General features: G+C 53.5%; 1 protein-coding gene across 2 annotated transcripts in view; it reads right to left on the bottom strand.

The window, feature by feature from the left end:
- RAB11FIP4 (RAB11 family interacting protein 4) overlaps positions 1-20,958 on the bottom strand; it is a 79,611-nt gene that overhangs the window by 9,566 nt on the left and 49,087 nt on the right. For both annotated transcript variants that reach the window (XM_087440770.1, XM_014796391.2), the window contains exons 2-8: positions 8,450-8,679; positions 6,071-6,265; positions 5,374-5,508; positions 5,033-5,068; positions 3,722-3,821; positions 3,331-3,434; positions 2,058-2,198 (exon numbers count right to left, since the gene is read on the bottom strand). In XM_087440770.1, the coding sequence (XP_087296896.1) occupies positions 2,058-2,198; positions 3,331-3,434; positions 3,722-3,821; positions 5,033-5,068; positions 5,374-5,508; positions 6,071-6,265; positions 8,450-8,592 (854 nt within the window). In that variant the 5' untranslated portion in view covers positions 8,593-8,679. The remainder of the gene's footprint in view (positions 1-2,057; positions 2,199-3,330; positions 3,435-3,721; positions 3,822-5,032; positions 5,069-5,373; positions 5,509-6,070; positions 6,266-8,449; positions 8,680-20,958) is intronic.

Below are 20,958 nucleotides of genomic sequence, written 5' to 3'. Positions count from 1 at the left end.
GTCAGAAACAGAGATTATCTTACAATGGGTTGACAATTTGCAGTGATTCTCTGCTCCCTGGAGGAGGGAAGATACCAGACAGCAGCAGAGAGAGAGAATATGAATAATTCTTCTAAATGATAATAAAGCCTTGAGCTTCCTGTCATCCAAAGCAAAATGGTAAAGATGCTGAATTGCCATTCTTATTTTTTTGATAAAAGGAAACACTCATTTGCGAGCAAGAACATAAGATTCTTTTTGCATGCGTCCTTAGGGCCTAAAACAACACAGAGGGGATCTTTTTCTGCTAAATGAAGAGAAAGTCTTCCTGTGGCTGTCTGTGACGGGGCTCCCCTGTTAGAAGTCACAATTTGAAGGCAATGACCATATGTCTTTCACTCTCCCCCAGTGTCTCACCAGGGCTCTTCCCCACTGAGCGCTCACTGTAGCTACCTCAGACATCATAGGCATTGGTTCTGACAGTTGTCATCCTCCGTGTCAGTTCACAAGGGACTGTCCTAACAGGATGCCAGGAGAAGACAGAGCCCGTGTACCCACGTTGGTTTTAAATGACCTGAGAAAAGGGCAGGGGAGTTGGGCTGTCTGTCAGCGGCACCAGAACATGGCAGGGTCATCTCTGGCACGGTTTCCTGCACAGCAGTCCCTCTCCTTCCCATTGCCACCTCCTTCCTGGAGAGATGGCTTTCTGGCCTCCACTGTCCTCTGGGCTCCCCAGGAGAGGCCCCAGCCCAGGGCCGATGAGGAATTCAGACCCACCACCCATGCTCTGACCAGGCCACCTCACAGGGGACTTGAGATGGTGGAGGATGTTAGGAGCAAAGCACACCGCCTGACTCTGGGAGCACCATCTGCATATTCTCCGTGAACAGTGTCCCCTGGAGTTGTGCAAGGGGCACGGGTCAGGAGACAGTTCCCAAGAAGGCTGGCTTTCTGTGCTTTGGTCTTTGGCCTACACTCATACCGTCTTCTTCCACCACCCATGGCCCAGCCACCTCTCTCAGGCCAGCTGTCAGAAGCAGACTGAGAGCAGTGATGCTTAATGAGGTACCAGCCTCCAGAAACAGATGCAGAACAGCAGCTTCTAGAACAGGAGTGAAAACTTAAAATGAACCCCTGGTCGATCAAGTTAACAAAGCAGGTCTCGGGCACAGGGGAGTTGGAAGGTCTCCTCACCAAACTGCACAAGGGCCTGGCCCCCCAGTTCCCTTTGCACCTGCTTGACCTCAGCAGGCAGGGAAGCACCTGCCCACCAGCCATGAGGTACAAGGTAGGAGCCCACCTCCTCCCCACACACCCGAAATCCCAGGCTGGGCCTAGCAGATTCCAAGAAGGCTCAGCTCAGCGACTGGGGTCTCAGGCCGTCTGAGGAGTGCGGGGGCAGCCGTCCTCTCTGCCAGGGACTCAGGTGTCGCCCCTGGCCTGGGTCAGCAGGGAGGGCAGTCCTGGGACATCCTCACAGCCCTCACCTGTGCACAGTGTTCTGATGTGCATTAGCTCACCTGCCCTCACAGTCACTCTACAGGCAGGGAGGGATAACAGATGGGGAAACTGAGCCCTAGGGAAGTGACACAATATGTCCCAGGTCACGGACTAACCCACATTTCCACGTTAATCCTCCTCTCCCTGCCTCAAGTTCTAACAGCTACACCCAAGGCACAGAAGCCCTTAACACTGGGGCCTGGCTTTTCCATTTCCCTTGGCCCCTGGGGCCCAGGGTCAGTGGAGAATCTGACAGCAGAGGGCGCTCCAAGCTTAGACATTAGTCCCAGCCCAGGAATCAGGGCAAGACCACTGTTCTTTACCTTTTCTCTTGTTGAAAGCCACGTGTGTTGTTTCCAGTTTTACCTAATATGAACAACGCTACTGTGAACATTCTTTTACACACTTCCTAGAGAACACGTCCATGTGTTCAGGTATCAAAAGCAGAATTGTCAGAACACAAGGCTTTCCCTCTGGCTCAGTTTCCCTATCTATAAAATGGGGCAGCACCTGCCCCACAGGGCTGTACGAGGAGTGTGGGGCGTAGCAGCGGGCAGAGGCTCTGTGGCAGGGCCCACCTGGTGTTGAGCAGCTCGATCTCGGTGCTCTTCTCCCTCTCCAGCTTGCTGTAGGCCTCTCGGTGCCGCCGCACCTCCTCCTCCAGGGCCTGCTCGGCCGTGGTCTCCTGATCCTTCACCATCTCCTCCAGCTCGTGCACCCTGAGCAGAGGCAGGGACTCCAGTCCAAGGCAAGCTCTCGCAGCCTGTATCTTCTCATCCCAACCCAGGCTGTGACCGTGGGGAGCCCCGAGACCCTGAGTCACTAACACCCCTGACTGTGGGAGGTGGCGGTGTGTTTGCCAGGCCTGTGGGCCAGTAGCTTTGCTGACAGATGAGTTAGGGACCCCAGGGCACCTAAGGAGAGGTGTGTTGGCCACGCACGCCATGGAGGGGCAGGTCTGGCAGTGGGTCCGGAGCGGAGCAAGGCACCACTCAAGAAGGTGTGACTCCCAGGGCAGGCACAGGGAGGGAAGGCAGGCCTCGCCATGACTGGATGAAACGGCCCTCAGGTCTCGCCTCCTCTTTTTGCTCTATCCTTCCTCACCAGTAGCCTTCTGATCCATAATTCAGCTTCTGCCTAGAGGCCCAGAGCTTGCCAGACCCGGGAAAGGGCCAGGCCCCACTGTGGGTGTTATAACCCCACTACTGGTGGCCTAGCTGGTACATCAGTCTGGGACACATTTTACTGACAACAGTCCCTCCACGAGGCTGACCTTCTGGGGTCTACAAAAGGGCCTACCTTTGGGCCCCACAAGGGTGAGGACTAGACTCTGGGCGGGGATCAGTTTACCAAGTTTCAGGCCATCCCGTGAGGACAGCTCAACTCTAGGTGCACCAGCTTATTGCAGACAGCACTGGGGAACATCGTATTCAGCGGGCCTCCATCGGGAGGAGGGCGCAGCAATGCTGGAGCTCTCCCCACTTGTAGCAGGTGTGAGCCCCTGACTCACACCAGCCTCTCCCTCTGCAGAGCTTGGCTCCAGGGAGGGAGGTTGGGCCTTCATCAGTGTAGGACAGACACAGGAGAGTGGATCCCCACTCCTGCCTTAGACCTGCCCTGGGGCTGCAGACCTGGGGGGTCAAGGGCAGGCTCCAATCTGTCTCCCTGTTCCCAAAGACCTGTCCTCCTGGATACCCTGCATGGGCAGCGTCACAAAGCAAGGAGCTGATGCATCACAGACCCTCAGAGCTGCAAGGACACACAGGTTACCTCCTCCAGCTTCCCTCAGGGGCCTTACAACAGGACAGTCCTCCGTTCCCCAGAGCCACAGCCACGGCCCCAGCCCCTGACCTGTGCACCAGCTGTGTGTTCTCCTGCTTCAGCTTGCTCTTCAGGTCCCCATTGGTCAGGCTGTCATTCTCCAGTTCCGTCACCTTTTTTTCCAGGAAGCTCACCTGCAATCGAGGGGCAGAGATGAGGGTGGAGAAAACCTCTGAGTTTGTAGGACTGAGAACCTAAAACCGTGACACTGACGGCCAGGACCTCCAACTGACCGTATATGCAGAGAAAGGTCATGTTTGGTGGGGGTGGGGATGTATGTACCCATGTGATTGGGGCCACCTACCCCCAATCCTGGGCAGGGACAGGGTCTCCCGAGGCTCCGAAGAGCAGCCGGAGCGCTCCCCACTACCCCCGGGAGCGTGCACATATTAAGCCCCTCCTCTGCCTACCCAGGACCCACCTTCTCCGTGATGTCATTGTCACAGGAGTCAATGCTGTCCCGGAACAGGTCCTCAGTGCTGCCGTTACTGCTGCTGAAGTTGCTGCTGTGCATGAGCTGCCTGCAGGGGTGGAGGGAGGCACAGCTGGCTGCAGAGGCCCACTGGAGACTGGGGACCAGACTTAGGCTATGGGCTGGTAGAGCACCCAGTGCCCCAGGGAGGGTGCTGGGAGCCCCCCCCTAGGGAGGCTGCCCTCACCTAGTCAGGGGAGAAGAGTTGCCTGATCTCTGAACTCAAGAGATCATCCAGCTCAGAGGATGGCAGACGGGCTGCTACGCCCCTCCTGAGCCCCCCACAGACACGGCCAATCCACCCCAGCTCTCTCCTGCTGCTTCAGAACCTTTTCAGGCCAGTGTTCTAGCCAGCAGCTACCAAGTGACCAGCCCCTCCAGCCCTTCCAGCTGGAAAACGGCCCAGCGAAGGCAGCCTGGCTCCCCAGTCCCAGCAGAGGGTCCAGGCCTCCCAAGACCACCCAGCAGGACTTAATGCCCTCTGCCAAGCTGCTTCCTGCTACATCTCTGGGGATCCAGGGGGAAGGCAAAGGGAGGGACACCCACCCAGACTGTGCTGGGCAGTGGGTTGGTGGGCGGGACTAGAAACAGGCAGATGTTGTCAAGGTAACTCCTGCCTGAGCCGAAACCCATTGTCACTCCCCAGGGACTCCCACTTCCCTCTCCTGACAGGCAGCAGCCAGGGTCTCTGCCAGGAGGCTGTCCCACCCCAGCTCCTGGGCCAGAGCCCGGACGCTTGCTGGGAGCTCCCAGAGGCCTGGCGTGGCCCTGGGGCCAGTCTGCAGGAGAACCAGAGCAGGATCCTGGCAGTCCCGGGAAGGCAGCTGTGCAGAATTTAACCTGGAGCCAAGTGACCAGCTCCGGTGGGGCACAGGCATGCCCCCACCCCTGCCAAGTGGTACAGTTGCCAGCTCCAGAGTGCAGGGAAGGGTACTGACGTCGTGAGGTGGGCTGTGTCTCTTGGGACATCCCTGGGGTGCCTGCCTGAGGCTGACGCAGCTGAGGGTTTGGAGATGCTGATGGCTGCCAGAAGGGACAAGGGGTGGGGACGGGGAGGAGGCTGGCCCTTCTTTTTCAGAAGCGGATCTCCTCTGGCTGCTCTGCCTGCACTGCCTTGGGATGCCTCACTCCCCTCTGCTCAATCAGCCACATGCAGGGCACTGGCTGGGTCTGGGCTGCTGGCATGGAGCTGGCCACCCGGCAGCAGGAACACAGTTAACGGGGACAGCATTCAATCCATCCTCCCAAGGTAGGCCTTACCGTCCAAAGGCCGTGCTGGAGATCTTTCGGTTAGGGCTAGAGAGAGAGAGGAAATGGTCATTGAACAGAGGGAGCTCTAGTCCACTCCTTACTCTGCCGTGCCTGCCAGATAGCAAAGTGCAGGGGGAGGCTTTTCCCGCCCACTGAAGGGAATTCACTAATCAGCTGGGTCCTGAGGAGCGCCCTAATTTTCCTGTTGCAAAACAACGCAAGCCCCCGAGGATCAACTCCATTCTGAGAGTGCTGTCACCTGCCCAGTCAGCAAGGGGCCACCCCACCTGCTGCTTCTCCTCGGGTCCCCACCCCAGCCCCCACACCTCGGCTGGGCCCCAGGGCCTCACCTGTTGGCCTTCAGGTTTTTCAGTCGGGCTTCCAAGTCGTTCAGCAGGTTGATCTTCCTGCAGCACTGAGAGCAGTAAACATCCAGCAACTCGCTGTTGTACATGCGCCGCATTTTCCTAGGGGTCTGCCCCGCGCTGATTCACGAGAGAGGAAGAAATTACCTCCTTGACTGCTGTCCAATCCGGTGCCCTAGCCCATCCTGCCGAGCTTACTTCACTGGGCTCCCCAATACCTGTGGAGCATGTGTGTGTGTGTGTTTTGGGGCGGGGGGGGTAGAAATACAGCAACAGATCTTCCCTCCTCCAATACCCTCAAAGAGAAGAAGCCAATGAGTTGTACCCATTTCACAGATAAGGCAACTAAGAGCTAATGTCAGAGGAAGCAATGACTCAGGTGCGTGGGAAGGTCAGTATGGCACCTGGAAGGACCCTTCGACACTGAGGATCCAGGAAGCAAGACCACAAAGACTCCCGAGTCTACAGCCTCCCAGGCTGGTTAATTTTATTTCCTCCCCAAGACAGAAGGAGGGAGGAGAAATTCCAGACTCACAATCAGGGTGCAAAGGCAGCACTCCTAAACCTCAGGAGCAGAACCCACGTTGCTTAGGATTCTGCCTGCCGACCCCCCTGGGATGAGGCTGGGTTGGTTCTGCCACTTTTCCTGGACCCCAAATGCCCTTCCAGACCCAGGGGCCACCTGGAAGACACTGAAGAGCCCAGGTCCGAGTAGACGTTGGTCCTGGTCTCGTCGTCGGGGCAGGGGCTGCTGGGGGCACAGTCCACGTCATCCCCCTCCCCGTAGTCTTCAAACTGCTCCTCGTTGCTGAGGAGCGAGGTGGTGGAGTGGGTGGAGAGGTCCGACGTCGTCATGGACGGAGTGTGGACCAGGGACCTGTGAAGAGAAGGGCTGGCCATCAACGGGGCCCCGCCCACAGCTGTGGTGGGGAAACTGACAGGCCTCTCTCGAGGTCCCTGGCACTAGAGGTATCAGGATCCTGACCAAGTGTGCACTTTTTGACCTGGGAAGTACACTTTTGGGACTTTATCCTAAGGGAAATAGCTCAGCACAGAAACTGTTTCTGCACAAGATTCAAACCAATGTTTCTCTACAGCAGAAGAACACTGCTTACAACCTAACGGTTTACCTACCCTACATTAAATTACAGTTATTAAATTATAATACGTATTAATAAATTAAATGATTAAATTACAAGTATTATAGTGTGTATTACTAAATTATTAAATTAAGGGCTACCAAATTGTTAAAAGGTTTATAAAGACTATTAGCAACAACGTGGAAAAATTAATACAAATTAAAAGTTAGACATAGGGCTGGCCCCGTGGCTTAGTGGTTAAGTGCGTGCTCCGCTACTGGTGGCCCGGGTTTGGATCCCAGGCACGCACCGACGCACCGCTTCTCTGGCCATGCTGAGGCTGCGTCCCACATACAGCAACTAGAAGGAGGTGCAACTACGACATACAACTATCTACTGGGGCTTTGGGGGAAAAAAAAAGGAGGAGGATTGGCAATAGATGTTAGCTCAGAGCCGGTCTTCCTCAGCAAAAAGAGGAGGATTAGCATGGATGTTAGCTCAGGGCTGATCTTCCTCAAAAAAAAAAAAAAAAGTTAGACATAAAATTTTAGATATAGTAAGACTGAGCAGGTAAAATGTCTATACAGAATAAGGAAAAGTAGGAAATAAAAATATTTGAATGGTAACAGGGCTTGGGTTTGGGTGGTAGGGCTATAAGTAAAGTAAGATATTTCCCCTCCATTCTCATTTTTCCTACCTTTTTCAAGTTCTGTTTAATTGGCTTGTAGTCTAATAATGAAATGAAGTTTTAAAATAACGACCTACTAGGTGAGACCGTTCTCCTAGTTTACAGAGGGGATTTCTAGTCCAAAGAAGCCTAACTCTAAAGAACACAGGTCAGAGACCCTAGGCCTCTCATGGGTGACCCACGGTGTGGCCTGTGACAGTACCAAGGGCTGGTTGAGCCCTGACTGCAACCTAAGAACAAACAGAAGTACAACTCCTCGCCTGCCAAAATACAGCTTCCCTTCAGTTGTCATGCAGTCATCGCTGTGTACTGCACTACCCACAAATTAGGGTTTCTTCAACCTACTCAAAAATGGGAAACCTGGGGCCAGCCTGGTGGCGTAGTGGTTAAGTTCGCACACTCCGCCTTAGCGGCCCAGGGCTCGCAGGTTCGGATCCCCAGCTTGGACCTACACGCCGCTCATCGAGCCATGCTGTGACAGCGTCCCACATACAAAATAGAAGGAGATTGGCACAGATGTTAGCTCAGAGAAAATCTTCCTCAAGCAAAAGGAGGAAGATTGGCAACAGAGGTTAGCTCAGGGCACATCTTTCCCCGTTAAAAAACAAACAAACAAGAAAATGGGAAAACTGAAACAGTGCCAAGGAGCATGTAACAGGTTAAGGCAGTAATTCTCAAACTGGGCCCTTGAGGAACCCCAGGTTCTATCTAAGAATCACAGGGCCAGTGCTGGGTGTGAAAGATCAGGTCTCCCGGGGCCTCCACCCTATGCTATTCATTCACTTATTTGTCTGCTCTCAGGTGTCTTAGCACCCTGGGTTGAATTCACCATACTCCTCAGTTCTCTCTCCTATAAATGTTACTAAAACTCTTGGCACCCACTGCTGGCTGCCTTGTGGTGATTAGTTCCAGAAAACGATGGAAACAATCAAGCGGCAAATGACTGCCAAAGATCAACAGGTCTGTGATCAGTGACCAGTGTCCTTCGGCTGGTTGGTCACAGGCACGGCTGAGGGGCCGCCCCCAGGAAGCAACGTGAACAAACAATTCCATAGGGCCCCACGGAGAACAGCATGGCGCCCAGAGCTACTTGAGTGTGAGAACTCCCTGCATTGAGGAAAGTGTGTTGGCTTGAACCACATGAAATTGCTCTTGAAGGTCAGAAATGATTAAAAATTGACAATTTCATATGGTTCCACCAATACTGGGACCCTCTCCTCCCCTCCAAATCTCTGGGTTGGCCATGACCATCACCTTCTCCTGAAATGCGGAGCTCCAGACAGTTTTAACTCACTTGTCCTCCGGCAGGAACAGGCCCACGAGCCCCCCATCTTTCTCCTCGGCGGGATTCCCGACCAACCCCTCCAAGCTCCGGGTGCTGTCCACGGGGCTGTCCATGTCTGACTCCAGGGGGCCCTCGGGCGGGGCCAGCGTCATAGCCTCCTCCTCGTCCTCGGGAAAGAAGCCGGGCTCCCTGGGGAGGAGCTCGCCATCAGCAAAGGTGGGGTCTGGCACCTCACTGCCCTGGGAAAGACGAAGGGGTACAGAATGAGTGAGGCTGACCTCGGGGCTCGGCCCCCCTCATCGGGCTGCAAGGACATCAGCTAGGCCAGGGATAGCGGCTTGTGGGGCGGGAGGCCCACACTCTGGGACCTCCAGTGTGAAAACGCCTGGCAGGTGCTGCCTCCTGAGAGCCCAGTGAGGAGCCAGAATCCACAGGCACAGTCATCCACGGAGAAGTGCCACAGCCAGGCCAGCCACATTGTTCAGGGCACCCGGACAGCTCATCAGGGTCCCTGTCACAAAGTCTGCACAGGAAGCCAAACGACTTGGAGGAGGCGTCTTGGTGGTTGAGTGAAGGGCATAGCCACCATGAATTGCCACCAAGAACGACGACCCTGACCCAGCAGAGCTCCATGCAGCATGGTGTAGGGACATCCGCACAGCATGGGGTCTGCCCTCCATGATTCTGGGCATGTCAAACCTCTCTGAACCCCAGTTCTCGCCTCTAAACTGAGAATGGCAATGGAATCTTACAGGGTAATTGTGTCACAGCAGGACCTCAGTGAATAAATCCTGGCCACAGGACATGATGCCAACCAGGGAGGGACAGTCTGCCTTGGCCCTGCCACAGCCATGCTGGGGAGTAGGAAGACCAGGTCTTTCAATTCTGAGCTTTGGGCTGGTCCCCAGTGCCAACCACCCTGTCCACACAATGTCGGTGCGCAACAAAGATTTGCCTGAACCTTCTGCTAAAATCATCTTATAGGAGAAGAGCTCTGGCTTTATTCAGAGTTTACCCTCATCTGAGAGGCAGCTCTCTGCAAACCATTTCTTGGGGCTGCTTTGCTTCTAAGGAGGTGGGTACCTCCGAGGTGGCACTGCTTCCCCCTGCTCCCACCTGAGATGTCTAGCTATTCCCAAGGTTCTTCGGTGTGCTCCTCGGCTATGGCTGGCAGCGCCCCTCATTAAAGGTGCTTCCTCCAGCCCCAGGACTGCAAGAGGACTAACAGTAGCAAGGGCTGTGAAAAGCCTCGGGCATCTTGGACAAGAACAGGATCAGCGACATCCAAGGAAGGTGGTCAGCGACAGGTGCCCGCCCGGACACACGCAGCCATCCGCTGCCGTTGGTGAGCAGGCAGCCCTGCTGAGGGTCTATCCCAACCAAGACATCCCTGGGCTAAGAATAGATGGCGATTAATGAGCTTGGCTCCTGCCTGTGCCATGACTCGGGCTGAGCACCAGATGGACCAATAAAGTCGACACCAGGCAGCCAGATGCCCCTGACCGTGCAGGCTGAGGAGCTATGTAATTAAAATCGCCCCTAGTGTTCCCATGGCCCTTCCCACCTAAACATCACTAATCCAATCCTACATGGCTCCCAACCTTACCAGACCTCGTACCCTAAGCCAGCTCTTTGTCTGCAAGCCTGAAGCTGCATCCAAGTAGAAATAAAGGGAAACCAACATTGACTGAGCAGCCACCAAGTTCTGGAGACCACACTGAGAGTTACCATCTATTATCCCTTTTGGGCTTCATGACAACCCTTCAGGACAGTGATTCTTATCCCCATTCTACTAGTGAGGAAATCAAGGCTCAGAGAGCAACCTGCCAGAGGTCCTCTGACCAGGAGGCAGAGGACGCCACCTGTCTCCGGCCAACACATGGCTTGGTTCCATTTGTTCTTGATGCAACCCACACTTCACGGATTTTCACACCTCATGGTGACGATGAGGAGAGCACACGTTGTAGGGACACAGTACTAATTATGAGGCCCAGGCACTTCACCCAATGCTGCCCACTCCCTACCCCAGCAGGAAACTCTCTGGGTTAGTGCACGGATACCCAAAGAGAAACCAGGCAGGAGGGAGACAGCCGCCCAAGGAGAGCTGGGGCTCACGGACGAGCAACGGGCGCACTCCGTTCCTTTACCTGCAAGCTTTTCCCCTTCCCAGACACATGGGCAGGAAAGTTATCGCTGGCAAGGAATCCCTGCTCTGTGGCTTACATGACACTTCGCCCCTTTGCAAGTGGGTGTTTCTTCCCATCTTCACAGCCCTGTGAGTTGGGTCTCCTTTCCCCCTCTGTGTAGGTGAAGTGACTTGCCTGGGGCCACGTGGGAGTTAGTGGCAGGGCAGGACTGGGACTGGACTGGGAGTCACCAGTGCCCATGCTTTCCCCATGGCACCGTGTCAGCAGGGGTCCCAAGGAGGCTGCCGCCCACCTGCTCCCAGGAGGCAGGCAGGGCACCAAGTGGAGACCCGCATCCATGCTCCTCAAGTGTCCAGCTTGGCCTCTGGCCAACTCATGTTTGCCTCACTGGACACCAAGATACGGAGGCCGAGTTTCTGCTGGGCACTCTGCCCTGAGACACCCAACTCACATACGGAGGGAGGGACCAATGGCCCCCTCTCACCCGACGAACCGCAGCAACATACCCACACTCCTAGAAGCTGGCCCCAGGCCCTGACCAGGGTGGGAAGAGTGGCCTTGAGTGGCTTGTCTCAGCCACAGGTGGGGCAGTAGAAGGGGTCAGAGGCCCCCACACGGGTCTCTTCCTTCCAACAAGACCACCACCTTGTAAGGCATATTTTTACCCTCTGACTGAGCACAGTCCACATCTGCCTGGCCCTTCATACTTGACAAAGCCTCCTGTCTGTCTGTCTCTCACGCACACCCCCGTTCATCTCTCTCAACAGCCCCAAGAGCTCCGGAGGGTGCACAGGGCAGAGATGAAGGATTCATCGTCTCCGTCTGACACAGAGGGAAGACGAGGCTCGGAGTGGGAGGAGCTGCCCTGGAACTCCCAGCCACAGAGGTCCCTGCTGAGACCTGAAGCCAGGCTCCCGACATGCCAAGTCTGGGCATGCTCGCACACTCGTGTGCGAACACACACATTCTCTCTCCCTCAACACACCAGCCTTTTCTCTTAAAATTAGCTGCTCCGTAAATTAACACCTTATCATTCAACCCACAATTGTTTACCCAAGGCAAGTGGAAATTTTAATTATAACTTCAAAACCATTTCTAGTAGTTTTCCCTTACATTCAAATAATATAAAGATAGCTATAAGAAAAGTAACTAACTGTGCACCTTGGTTAGTCTGGCCAGCACCAGTTTGGCATCTGTCCTGGACAAAAGTGACCCTGTCCCCTGCTCCTCCCTGAGGACCTCGGCCGGGCCCAGCTCCCACCTTCCTGCGCCCTCTGGGGAAGGGCTTGGGTGCAGCAGCCGGCCTAGGAGGGGCGCTGCCTGCTCTGACCCGAACACCTCAGGAATGGAAGCAAAGCAGGGGCAGCTGCTGGAAGGTGCTGGAAGGCAACCTCTCATCCCCACCTCGAGCCACTACTCACTGGCTGGGAGAACCTGAAAGTCACATCAGAAACCCTCTGGGCCAGTTAGTTTCTTTAGTTTTTTTTAGATGAAGCTACAAAGGGAAAGGAAGAACTCGCCCATAATAAAAACATCGTCCTCACAGGGTTCCTAGGTGGCCTGGGAAGATGCTCGATCCGACAGCACAGTTACCCCCCCGCCAGGCCACCCGGGCCGGTCAGGGCCCCGCATGGAGCCTCCGTGTCACATGAGCTGCTGAGAAGAGGGAGATCTTTGGAGAATGTGGGGGAGCTAAAGTTAATCCGCCTAGGGGTGGTCAGGCAAATTCTCCTGCTGTTGCAAGTGCAGCCGAGTTCCCGGACAAACCCCAGGTTGACTCCGGGCAGCAGGGACCTGAGCTGCAGCAGCCCCCAGGGCAGAAACATCGGGGTGTCTATGCTGACAACCCGAGGCCCAGAGAGCTGCCCGCTGGCCCAGGCCACACGGCCTGCATCGGGATCTCCCTCCACAGCAGTGTGCTCCTCGGGGTAGAGAAGACCCCCAGGGCAGGATCCGGGACCTGAGGCCTGCTCTGGAGGGATGGCAGGATCAGGGGAGTGGGGAACGGCTTTCACAGAAAAGGTGTCTGGTTTTTGGGGGGCCTTTAGGGAAGGGACAGTGTCCTCAGGAGGCAGCTCCAGGCAACATCTGTGGGTAACCCGTATCCCCAGGATTTTGTCCCTCAGGACCCAGAGCCAGCCCTGAGCACAGAGCTCCCGTCCCCCCAGGGCACAGGGCCAGCAACTGTGGGCCCCACAGGCATGGCTGGCCTATGTCCAGACCACTCCAGGCCACCTCCTTCCACCCTGCTGAGGGGTCCCAGCAGTGAAGGGAGATAGAGCGGGTGCAGTGTTCCTCCACAGGCCCCACGACACTCCTGTGAGCAGAGCTGGGTGGGGGCATGGCTCTGGAGCCCAGCACAGTGGGTTTTAGTCTCGGCTGGCCTGTCTACTCAGAAGCTGTGTGACCTCAGGCCAGTGCCCTCTGAGCCCCTGACTCCTTACCTCGAGAATGGGACAGTCACCTCCACCTCAGAGGCTACTCTAAGGGCCACACATGACAATTTTCACAAGCACCAGAGTGTCAGCAGCTGTGGGAGCGTTAAATTCTCATCTGGCCTGGTTAGGGGCTGCGTGTTGCAGATGCCGAGCCATCCCTACAGCCCACAGGTCCCCGGACAGTCAGCCAGCGAGGTCCTGGACAGACAGGAGGCCAGGAGGTATGCCCTCCTCAAGAGGCTGGGCCTAAGGAATTATCTAAGACCAGAGGTTTCTGGAGAGTTCTGAGGCCCACGGCTGGGGAAACAGGCCCGAGCCAGACACTCTGGCAGGGCAGGTATGCACCCTGTCTCCAGCTGGGGCTGGATGGAGCTGGCCTCAGCGGGAAGTGGGAGCCTGGAGGTACACAGCCTGCCTACAGGGCCCCTCTCCAGTCTCAAGAGCAGCGTTTATCTGCCAGCAGGCCCCAAAGTCACCCCTTCCTCTGTAGGAAGTTGGCATGGGCTGAATTCAATGACTGGTGAAAAGGCCAAGTATCAACACCCATGTGTGCGGAGGCCATCCAAGCCTCAGAGTGGCCGACAATGCCCCACCAACCACGCTTTCGGAGGGGGTGCAGAGGGGCCCAGCCGCCACGACCTCATTTGGTCCTCCCTTCCCCCACTTCGCCGCAGCGGGATGTGCCTTCAAGTCACATACCCACTACTCTGCAACTTCCTGGCAGCCAGTGCACGGAGGGCACTGACAGCAGGGGACCCCATTTCCACATTCCTTGGGAAAAGACCCTAAAGGGGTAACCATGGGGATTTTTACCTCGGAACTCCCAGCGGTCAGCATCGCAGGGAGCACATGGGGGCGATGAGCAAGTATCTGTGGAGTCACACTGCACTGCGGATGGTGAGCTGGGAAGAGCCCGCCCACGGCAACCCTGAGGCCCGGGGCTGATCCTGGCTTGGTCACTGGCTGGCTGTGTGACCCTGGCTAAGTTACTCAATTTCTGAGCCTCACCTAAAAACAGGGATGGAAATACCTCGCAGGATTGCCACAGAGAATCTAGAACAATGCCTCGCACCTCACAGGTGCTGGAAACGTGGCAAAGAAGAGGGGGCCAAGTGGTGTTAGGAGCAAGCTCTGGATGTGGACCAACCCCTGGGTTCAAATCCCGGCTCCACCACTTACGAGCTCTATAACCTTAGGTTTACTGAACTTCTCAGTGCCTCAGTTTCCCCAACTATGGAATGGAGTTAACTATTATTAGGATTCAATGAGTTGGCACATGTTCTAAGCACACATACAAAGTGCTCAATAAATCTAAGCTACTATTATCTTTATTGTATTGAGAGAACACAACCAGGGGTGCCTTCTGGCCTAATGGCCTCTATCCTGTTTCCGGGACCCTGTCCCTCTGATCCTTGGTGGCACATGGGCAAAGGTAGGTTGGGTTTAGCTTCTGGAAACCAGACTTTTGCAAGTTGCAAAGCCTGCCCTCCAAACATGCCACGTGCCTCTCTTTTCCCCACCAGGGTCTTCTGCCCACTCTCTTGGGACGATCTCTGTGTGTGTTAATTACACCCTTTAATAAGTGTTAGAATGAGCTGCTGCCTGGGCAAGGGAGTCCGGGAGGCTCTGAGGCTCCAGCTCGTCCACCCCCAGCCCTGGCAACAGCTCCGCTCCCCAGGCAGTAACTGAGAGTCAGAGAACAGCTCTGTGGGGACAGGGCTGGTAAAAATAGTTTGGGCGGGCACATCCCAGCTTCCCTCGCAGCCAGGCACCAGTGGGCACATGTGGAACCCCAATGCAGGGTACGGAGTAGGGGGATGGACAAAACCAAGCCTAGTGTGGAGGGAAGCCAGCCTGCTGTATGGGGCTGAGCAGGCTTTGGGGGGCTGGGGATGAAACCCCTCATCATACTCCTGGGCAGCCAACAGCCCAGGAACAGTGACAGGCCTGGGCAGGGTCTCACCGGGTCTTTCCCACAGGTAGCAGAAGATTCAGTTTAAGCAGCTAACCTGTGGGTGCCAATGCCCCCAGGTCCACAGGGAGGAGATTGGGTTACCTGGGCTGGGATCCCCTACATGCCATTGTGGCTCGGCTGCTCTCATCCCACAAAGATGGTGGCAGCAGAGATTAGTAAGCAATCCAGGCTGTACCCGACTCCTGTCTGTGGCTGCCAACCTGCTCTGAAGCCAGGCCTCGCTCTGCAGACGGGCGGTTGGTGCTCATCAGTGGCTGATAAGAGATTCTGGTTTAACAGAGGATTGCCCAGGTGCCGTCAAGGGGTGAGGCTGGGAATAAAGGGGAATTTAAGTGCCCACACAAGGAGGCTGATGCCTCAGCCTTGCCTTCCGAACAAAAGTAACCTCGGCTCAGATACGAGGCCTGGGCCGGCCCCCAACAAGGCCAAAGGCAGATGTGGGAGCCCAGGTCACCAAGTTATTAGAGTTTATCGCCCGTCTCGGCCAGCCCTGGGGATTGACCTCATACTGTGAGATAAAAGCTCTGTAGCCCAAGCCTCCCCCTCTGGTGGGGAGGCCGAGGTCAGGAAGACAGGACAGACTGCCACACTCCCATCCCCAGGAGCCAGAGCAGAGAGTGGCCAGGAACCACCCCCTCTGCCACCCTCTCTAGTTAACCTCCCTCGGGGGCGGGGGGTGAGGGGAGGGGGGGCAGCCAAGGCAGCTTTCAGGCTCTTTCCTCCCAGCCAGGGACTCCTGGGTCCACCTCCTGAACCCACAACAGGGAGGGCACCACCAGCAGCTCAACACCACCCCTCAACGGGGCTCGCCGCTCCTGCTGCAGGAGCCTCCAGGAGCAGATCTCAGTGCAGACGCCTTGACTGCTACACTCTCCTTTCATCATAAAGTGGACCTGCAGATCCCAGGAGGGGCAACAAGAGTGACAACTGGTGTCCCCTCAGGAGCTCATTAGTCTCCAGTGGAAAACATTAAGAGGGGTTTGAGTCTCATATCAGCCCCTGGAGGGAGGTACTAAATCACCCCATTTTACAGATGGGGAGACTGAGACTCTCCGGCAGACTTGGTTCAGTCCTGACTCTGGCCCCCACTGGCTGTGGAACCTCAGGCTGGTACTGAACAGAAGAGAAAGAGAAAGTCATGCTCGTGTTTCTCAAGACTCCCTCCCACGCCATTTACATAAAGCAAAGGCGATGGATAATGAGTTCTGTTGCTGTACACACCACCACATGGAGGGGTGCGGGAGCCCACCTTGCCTTTTTTCAGTGTTTTAATTGCAACTCTCAAGCTGTCTCTCTCCCTCATCTCACATCCTCCCCCAACACACGCTGCTGACAAGGTGGTGTCACAGGAGCGCAAGGGGAAGGGGGAGCTCCCAGAAAAACTCAGAAATGAGGGATGTCAGATAGCCCTCTCAGAGCTAACCTAAGACCAGAGGTGGGCAAATTTCCTGCAGGGTGGCAGAGCAGAGAGACTGGAAGTATTAAGGGGTCTAATGTGTGCCCAGTAAGAGGCTGGAGGGAGGGCCTGAAGCAGATCCTGGCAGCGTCCTCCCAGGCACTGGCCAGAGGTGTTCTGTCTCACTGATCCCCATGTGCTGCATGTCCCCGAAAGCTGTGGAGCCCAGCTTAGCTGGCACCAGAACTTGAGACCACTCAATGCCCATTCAGACTTTCTAACCAGCTCTCCTGTGGCCAAGTTCACGCACACGCTCCGATCAGGGCAAGCGCCCCAGGAACCTGCTGCCGACGGAAGAGAGTGGCTGCCTAGCTCACGGCCAGAGTGCAAATGTCACTGTAAATAATGAGCTGGCATTTTGGCTCTGTGCGTCCATCTAGGGTCAATCTGTGAGCATGAGCAGCACCCAAGTCCCAGGGGTGCGGGCAGGGCCAACAAGATCTGGTTTTCAAGCCCGTTAGGCTACGGGCCAGACCGTGGACCCCATTGGAGACGCCCCTCACAGGGGGGCCATCCACCCCACCGGGAGACACTCTGAGCCCTCTACCCCCACGGCACCACTTCTGCTCCAATACCATGTTAGATCACGTCGAAAGTTAGCAGTCAAAAAAGAAAAATAACAATATAGTACCGAAAATCTAGTGGAGAAAAAAAACGGAATTAAAAAATGCTTAAGTCATCCAAAAGGACACAGGAAAAAAGGAAGAAAAGAGGATCAAAGATCAGAGTGGACAAATAATAAACAACTCAACCTTATCAGTAATGCAGCAAATGAAGTGGAATAAACCATCCTATTAAAAGACAAATATTGTCAGACTAGATAAAAAAACAACTACATGCCATTTACAAGAGAATTTAAGCATAAGGATACAGAGAGGTCAAAAGCAAAGGAATGAGAAAAGATACACCACGTGAACACCAACCAAAAGTGGGAGGGGCTATATTAATATCAAAGTGCACTTTAAGGCAAGAGATACGGGGACATTAAAAAATGATAAAAATCAATTTCATGAGATGTGACACTCCCAAACGTTTATGCATCTAATAAGTTTCAAAATATATAAAGCAAAACTTAACAGAAGTCATAGTTGGAGATTTTAATCCACCTTTCTCAGTAATTGATGGGGCAAGCAAACAAGAGAATCAGAAGGGAGACAGACGATTTGAACACCACAGACTTGACCTGACACAAATAGAATACTACACCCAATAACTGTAGAATAAAACCATTACGGGAAAGGTTGACGAAGAAGTGGATATTTGCACAGTACCAAAGAATCACCCTATAGATTACCACAAAACAGATTACCACCATCCCTCCCCCAGACCTTTACTAGGGAGAAAATAGGCTATTGTCACTTTAGTGCAGTGATCAAACTGAGCACCACTAATTGGGAACATCAGACCCTGGCCTCCTGATGTGACACGATAGGAAGGACACAGCATCACCTGTCATGTAGTCTTAAAACACTTAATTCTTATCTAACTTCTACTAAACGGGAAAGGGGGGATAGAGGAACCAGTTACACATCACCACAGGGACATCATCAGACAGAAAGCATGTGGGACCTTCTACAAGACAACTGGCCCAGTCTACAAAAAGAGAAAGTCATCAAGAAAAGGGAGGGGGATTTTTCCAGACCAGTGGTTCTCAAACTTGAATGTGCATCAGAATCATGTGAGGGTGGGGGGGATTGTTAAAACTCATCAGAGTTTCTGATTCAGTAGGTCTGGGGTGAAGTCTGAAAATGTACGTTTCTACAGGTTAAAATAGGTAAAAAAGAAAAGAAAAGAGCATTCCTAACAAGTTCTCGGGTGAAGTTGAGGCTACTGGTTCCAGGACCACACTGTGAGAACCACTGTTCTAGATTACTCAAGAGACATAAAAACTGCATGTTATCCTTGATCAGATCTCAGTTCAAACCATCAAGCAAGCAAACAACCCCCTAGCCATGAAAGACCCTCTGGGGACAAACAGGGAAGCTGGAATATGGACTAGATATTGAGCGATATCAGGGAATTGAGCTTGATTTTGTTGTGTGTTAATTGTATATAGTTATGAAGGAGAAATGTCCTTAGTTTTGATAATGTCTGGCCTAATTGTTTTTTCAAATCGTTCAGAAAAAAAGTTATATACAGAGATAAGGCAAATATGGTAGCAGCCGTGGAGAGCACCTGGGCAAGCAAATCCTGAATTATGTGGTCTTTGTCCTGGCCCAGCTCCATGACGGCCTGTCTTGGTTGCAGGAGCTGGTCTGGGTCCCACGTGAAACACTGTGGGATACTTGTGTGTGGCTGATGGAGTCATGGCTATTGGAGGGGCTGTAGGGTGGGTTCCTGAAGCCATGGCGCTGGGGAGGGGGGTGAACCACTGTAGGGCGCTGCTTTGGGCAAAACCTTGGGCAGTTTACACAGGATGGTGGCTGAGAATGGCAGCCAGGCCCCACCCTCAATGGCTTCCCATAATTGGTTCTTACAGGTCTTATGTTTTCAGTATGTTAGAAGCAAACCTTACATACAGAAAACATGGAAGATAGTTGCCCCCAACTCACTGAACTGGTTAAGGAAAAGTACAACATCTCTGACAAGTTTAGCTCCATTTAAAAGGAACCTGAAAAAGTGAAGCCATCCTTAAAGAATGCTATCCTAGAGGTAGAGTCAACAGAAATAGTGAGCCTAGAAAACAATACAGCCTCTGAGAATAAAATACATCCACTAGAAGAACTGAATGATGAGCAGTCTAGATTCCAAACGAGCAGATCAAGAGGAAATGACGGCTCAAGCTGTAAGAATGATCATCTCTAGATGATGAAGCATGAGTCATCACATCACTAGAAACTTTTCCAAATAGAGCATTTGGCCAAGAGCCATCCCCAGCGGGCCCCTCACCAACTCGGGCCTTTGTCTGAAAGCAGAGCTGCCCCCTCTGCTCAGGCTCTCCTGAGACGCCAGGCTCTGCTCCCTCTCCACTTCCTCCTCCCATTAGGGGTGGTTCCAGAGAACCTGCTATGGGTGAAACTGTGCTCCCCCCAAATTCATATGTTGAAGTCCCAACTCCCAGTACCTTAGAATGTGACTGTATTTAGACATAGGATCTTTAAAGAGATAATTAAATTAAAATGAAGTCATTAAGGTGAGCCCTAATCCAGTATGACCAGTATCCTTATAAGGAGGAGATTAGGACACTGACACACGCACACACACACACATACACACACACGCGGAAGACTATGTGAAAACATAGGGAGAAGATGGCCATTTGCAAGCCAAGGAGAAAGGCCTCAGAAGAAACCAACTCCGACGACACTTTGAATCCAGAATCGTAAAAAAATAATTTTCAGTTGTTTAAGCCACCGAGTCTGCGGTACTTTGTCATGGCAGCCCTAGAAAACTAAGACACTTTCCTTCTCCTCCTCTAGGAAGCGTACATGGAAATCCCTCAGCTTAGTCTGGATTTTTCACCCATCTTCCCACCCTGATAATAAAAGCAAATTCCTTCAAGGTCAATTCAATTCAGCCTCCCAAGAGAACTACTGGATCTCCAGAAACTCATCAAGAGACTTGGTATTTTTTCTTTTAGTCTCTCCTCAAAAGATATGTTGAATTCTCTTTCATGATCATTTTGAGATACTGCTGTTTCTAAAGAGACTGTATTTTGCTGAAACTGAAGCTTGGAGGATCTATGATTATCAGGATGGTGTTTTGTAAACACTATATATGAATCTAAATAAATTATTTCCATTTCTTCTGTTCTCTCAATGGTATAGGCATTATATTTTAATTTTAAAGAAGTATAGGTGCAGTTCAGCCAGAGACATTTAAAATTGCAAAGGCAAATTTTGTTTGTCCAGAACTGCATTTAGTGCAGTTATAATACAAATGTAGAAGTTATTTTACATAAATAGCGCTTGGTTTACAAGAGATGAGATCAGCAGTTAGCCCCAGAACCACAGGCCCGCACCAGAGAGCCTCCAGTCCTGGCTCAGGCCACCTCTGCGGCCAGCAGTGCTCAGTAATTGAGCACGATATTGTCAGTTTCTCTGTGCCAGCAGTATTTCTGGCTACTTGAAATCCACAGCAGATTTCTTCCTTCTGTTGTGGTCAGTTCGGGAAGGAAGGCCCTTACCACTCCCAGGACACGTGGACACCTTGCTTGACTGTGATGCCAGCCTCCCTCTGACATGGCCAGAATCAGAGTCCCCTCTCCGGGCCCCGGGGTCGATGAAGGTGACTGAGGGGCCAGGCAGATACTGCAGCTGAATTTGGCTAACTGACCCATCTCCAAGGAAAACCCACAGGGGAGGTGGCCCCAGGGTCAACTTCTGCTCCCATAGGGACCAAGCTCTTGATGGGGTGTGACTGTCCCCACAAAGCCCTGGGTCCCAGATCTGAGTGCCCCAGTGAACCTACTTCCTGAACAAAAAGGGTTCAAAGAGGCCATTTAGTCTACCCCTGCCCCCCAAAAGAGCAATAGTCTTGATTTTCAAATGAGACTTAGGAGG

Source organism: Ceratotherium simum, chromosome 16, assembly GCF_057802395.1.
Source record: "Ceratotherium simum simum isolate JZ-2026a chromosome 16, ASM5780239v1, whole genome shotgun sequence".
Taxonomy (NCBI): domain Eukaryota; kingdom Metazoa; phylum Chordata; class Mammalia; order Perissodactyla; family Rhinocerotidae; genus Ceratotherium; species Ceratotherium simum.
The sequence above is the reverse complement of the archived record's forward strand: the minus strand, read 5'-3'. Positions and strand labels throughout refer to the sequence as shown.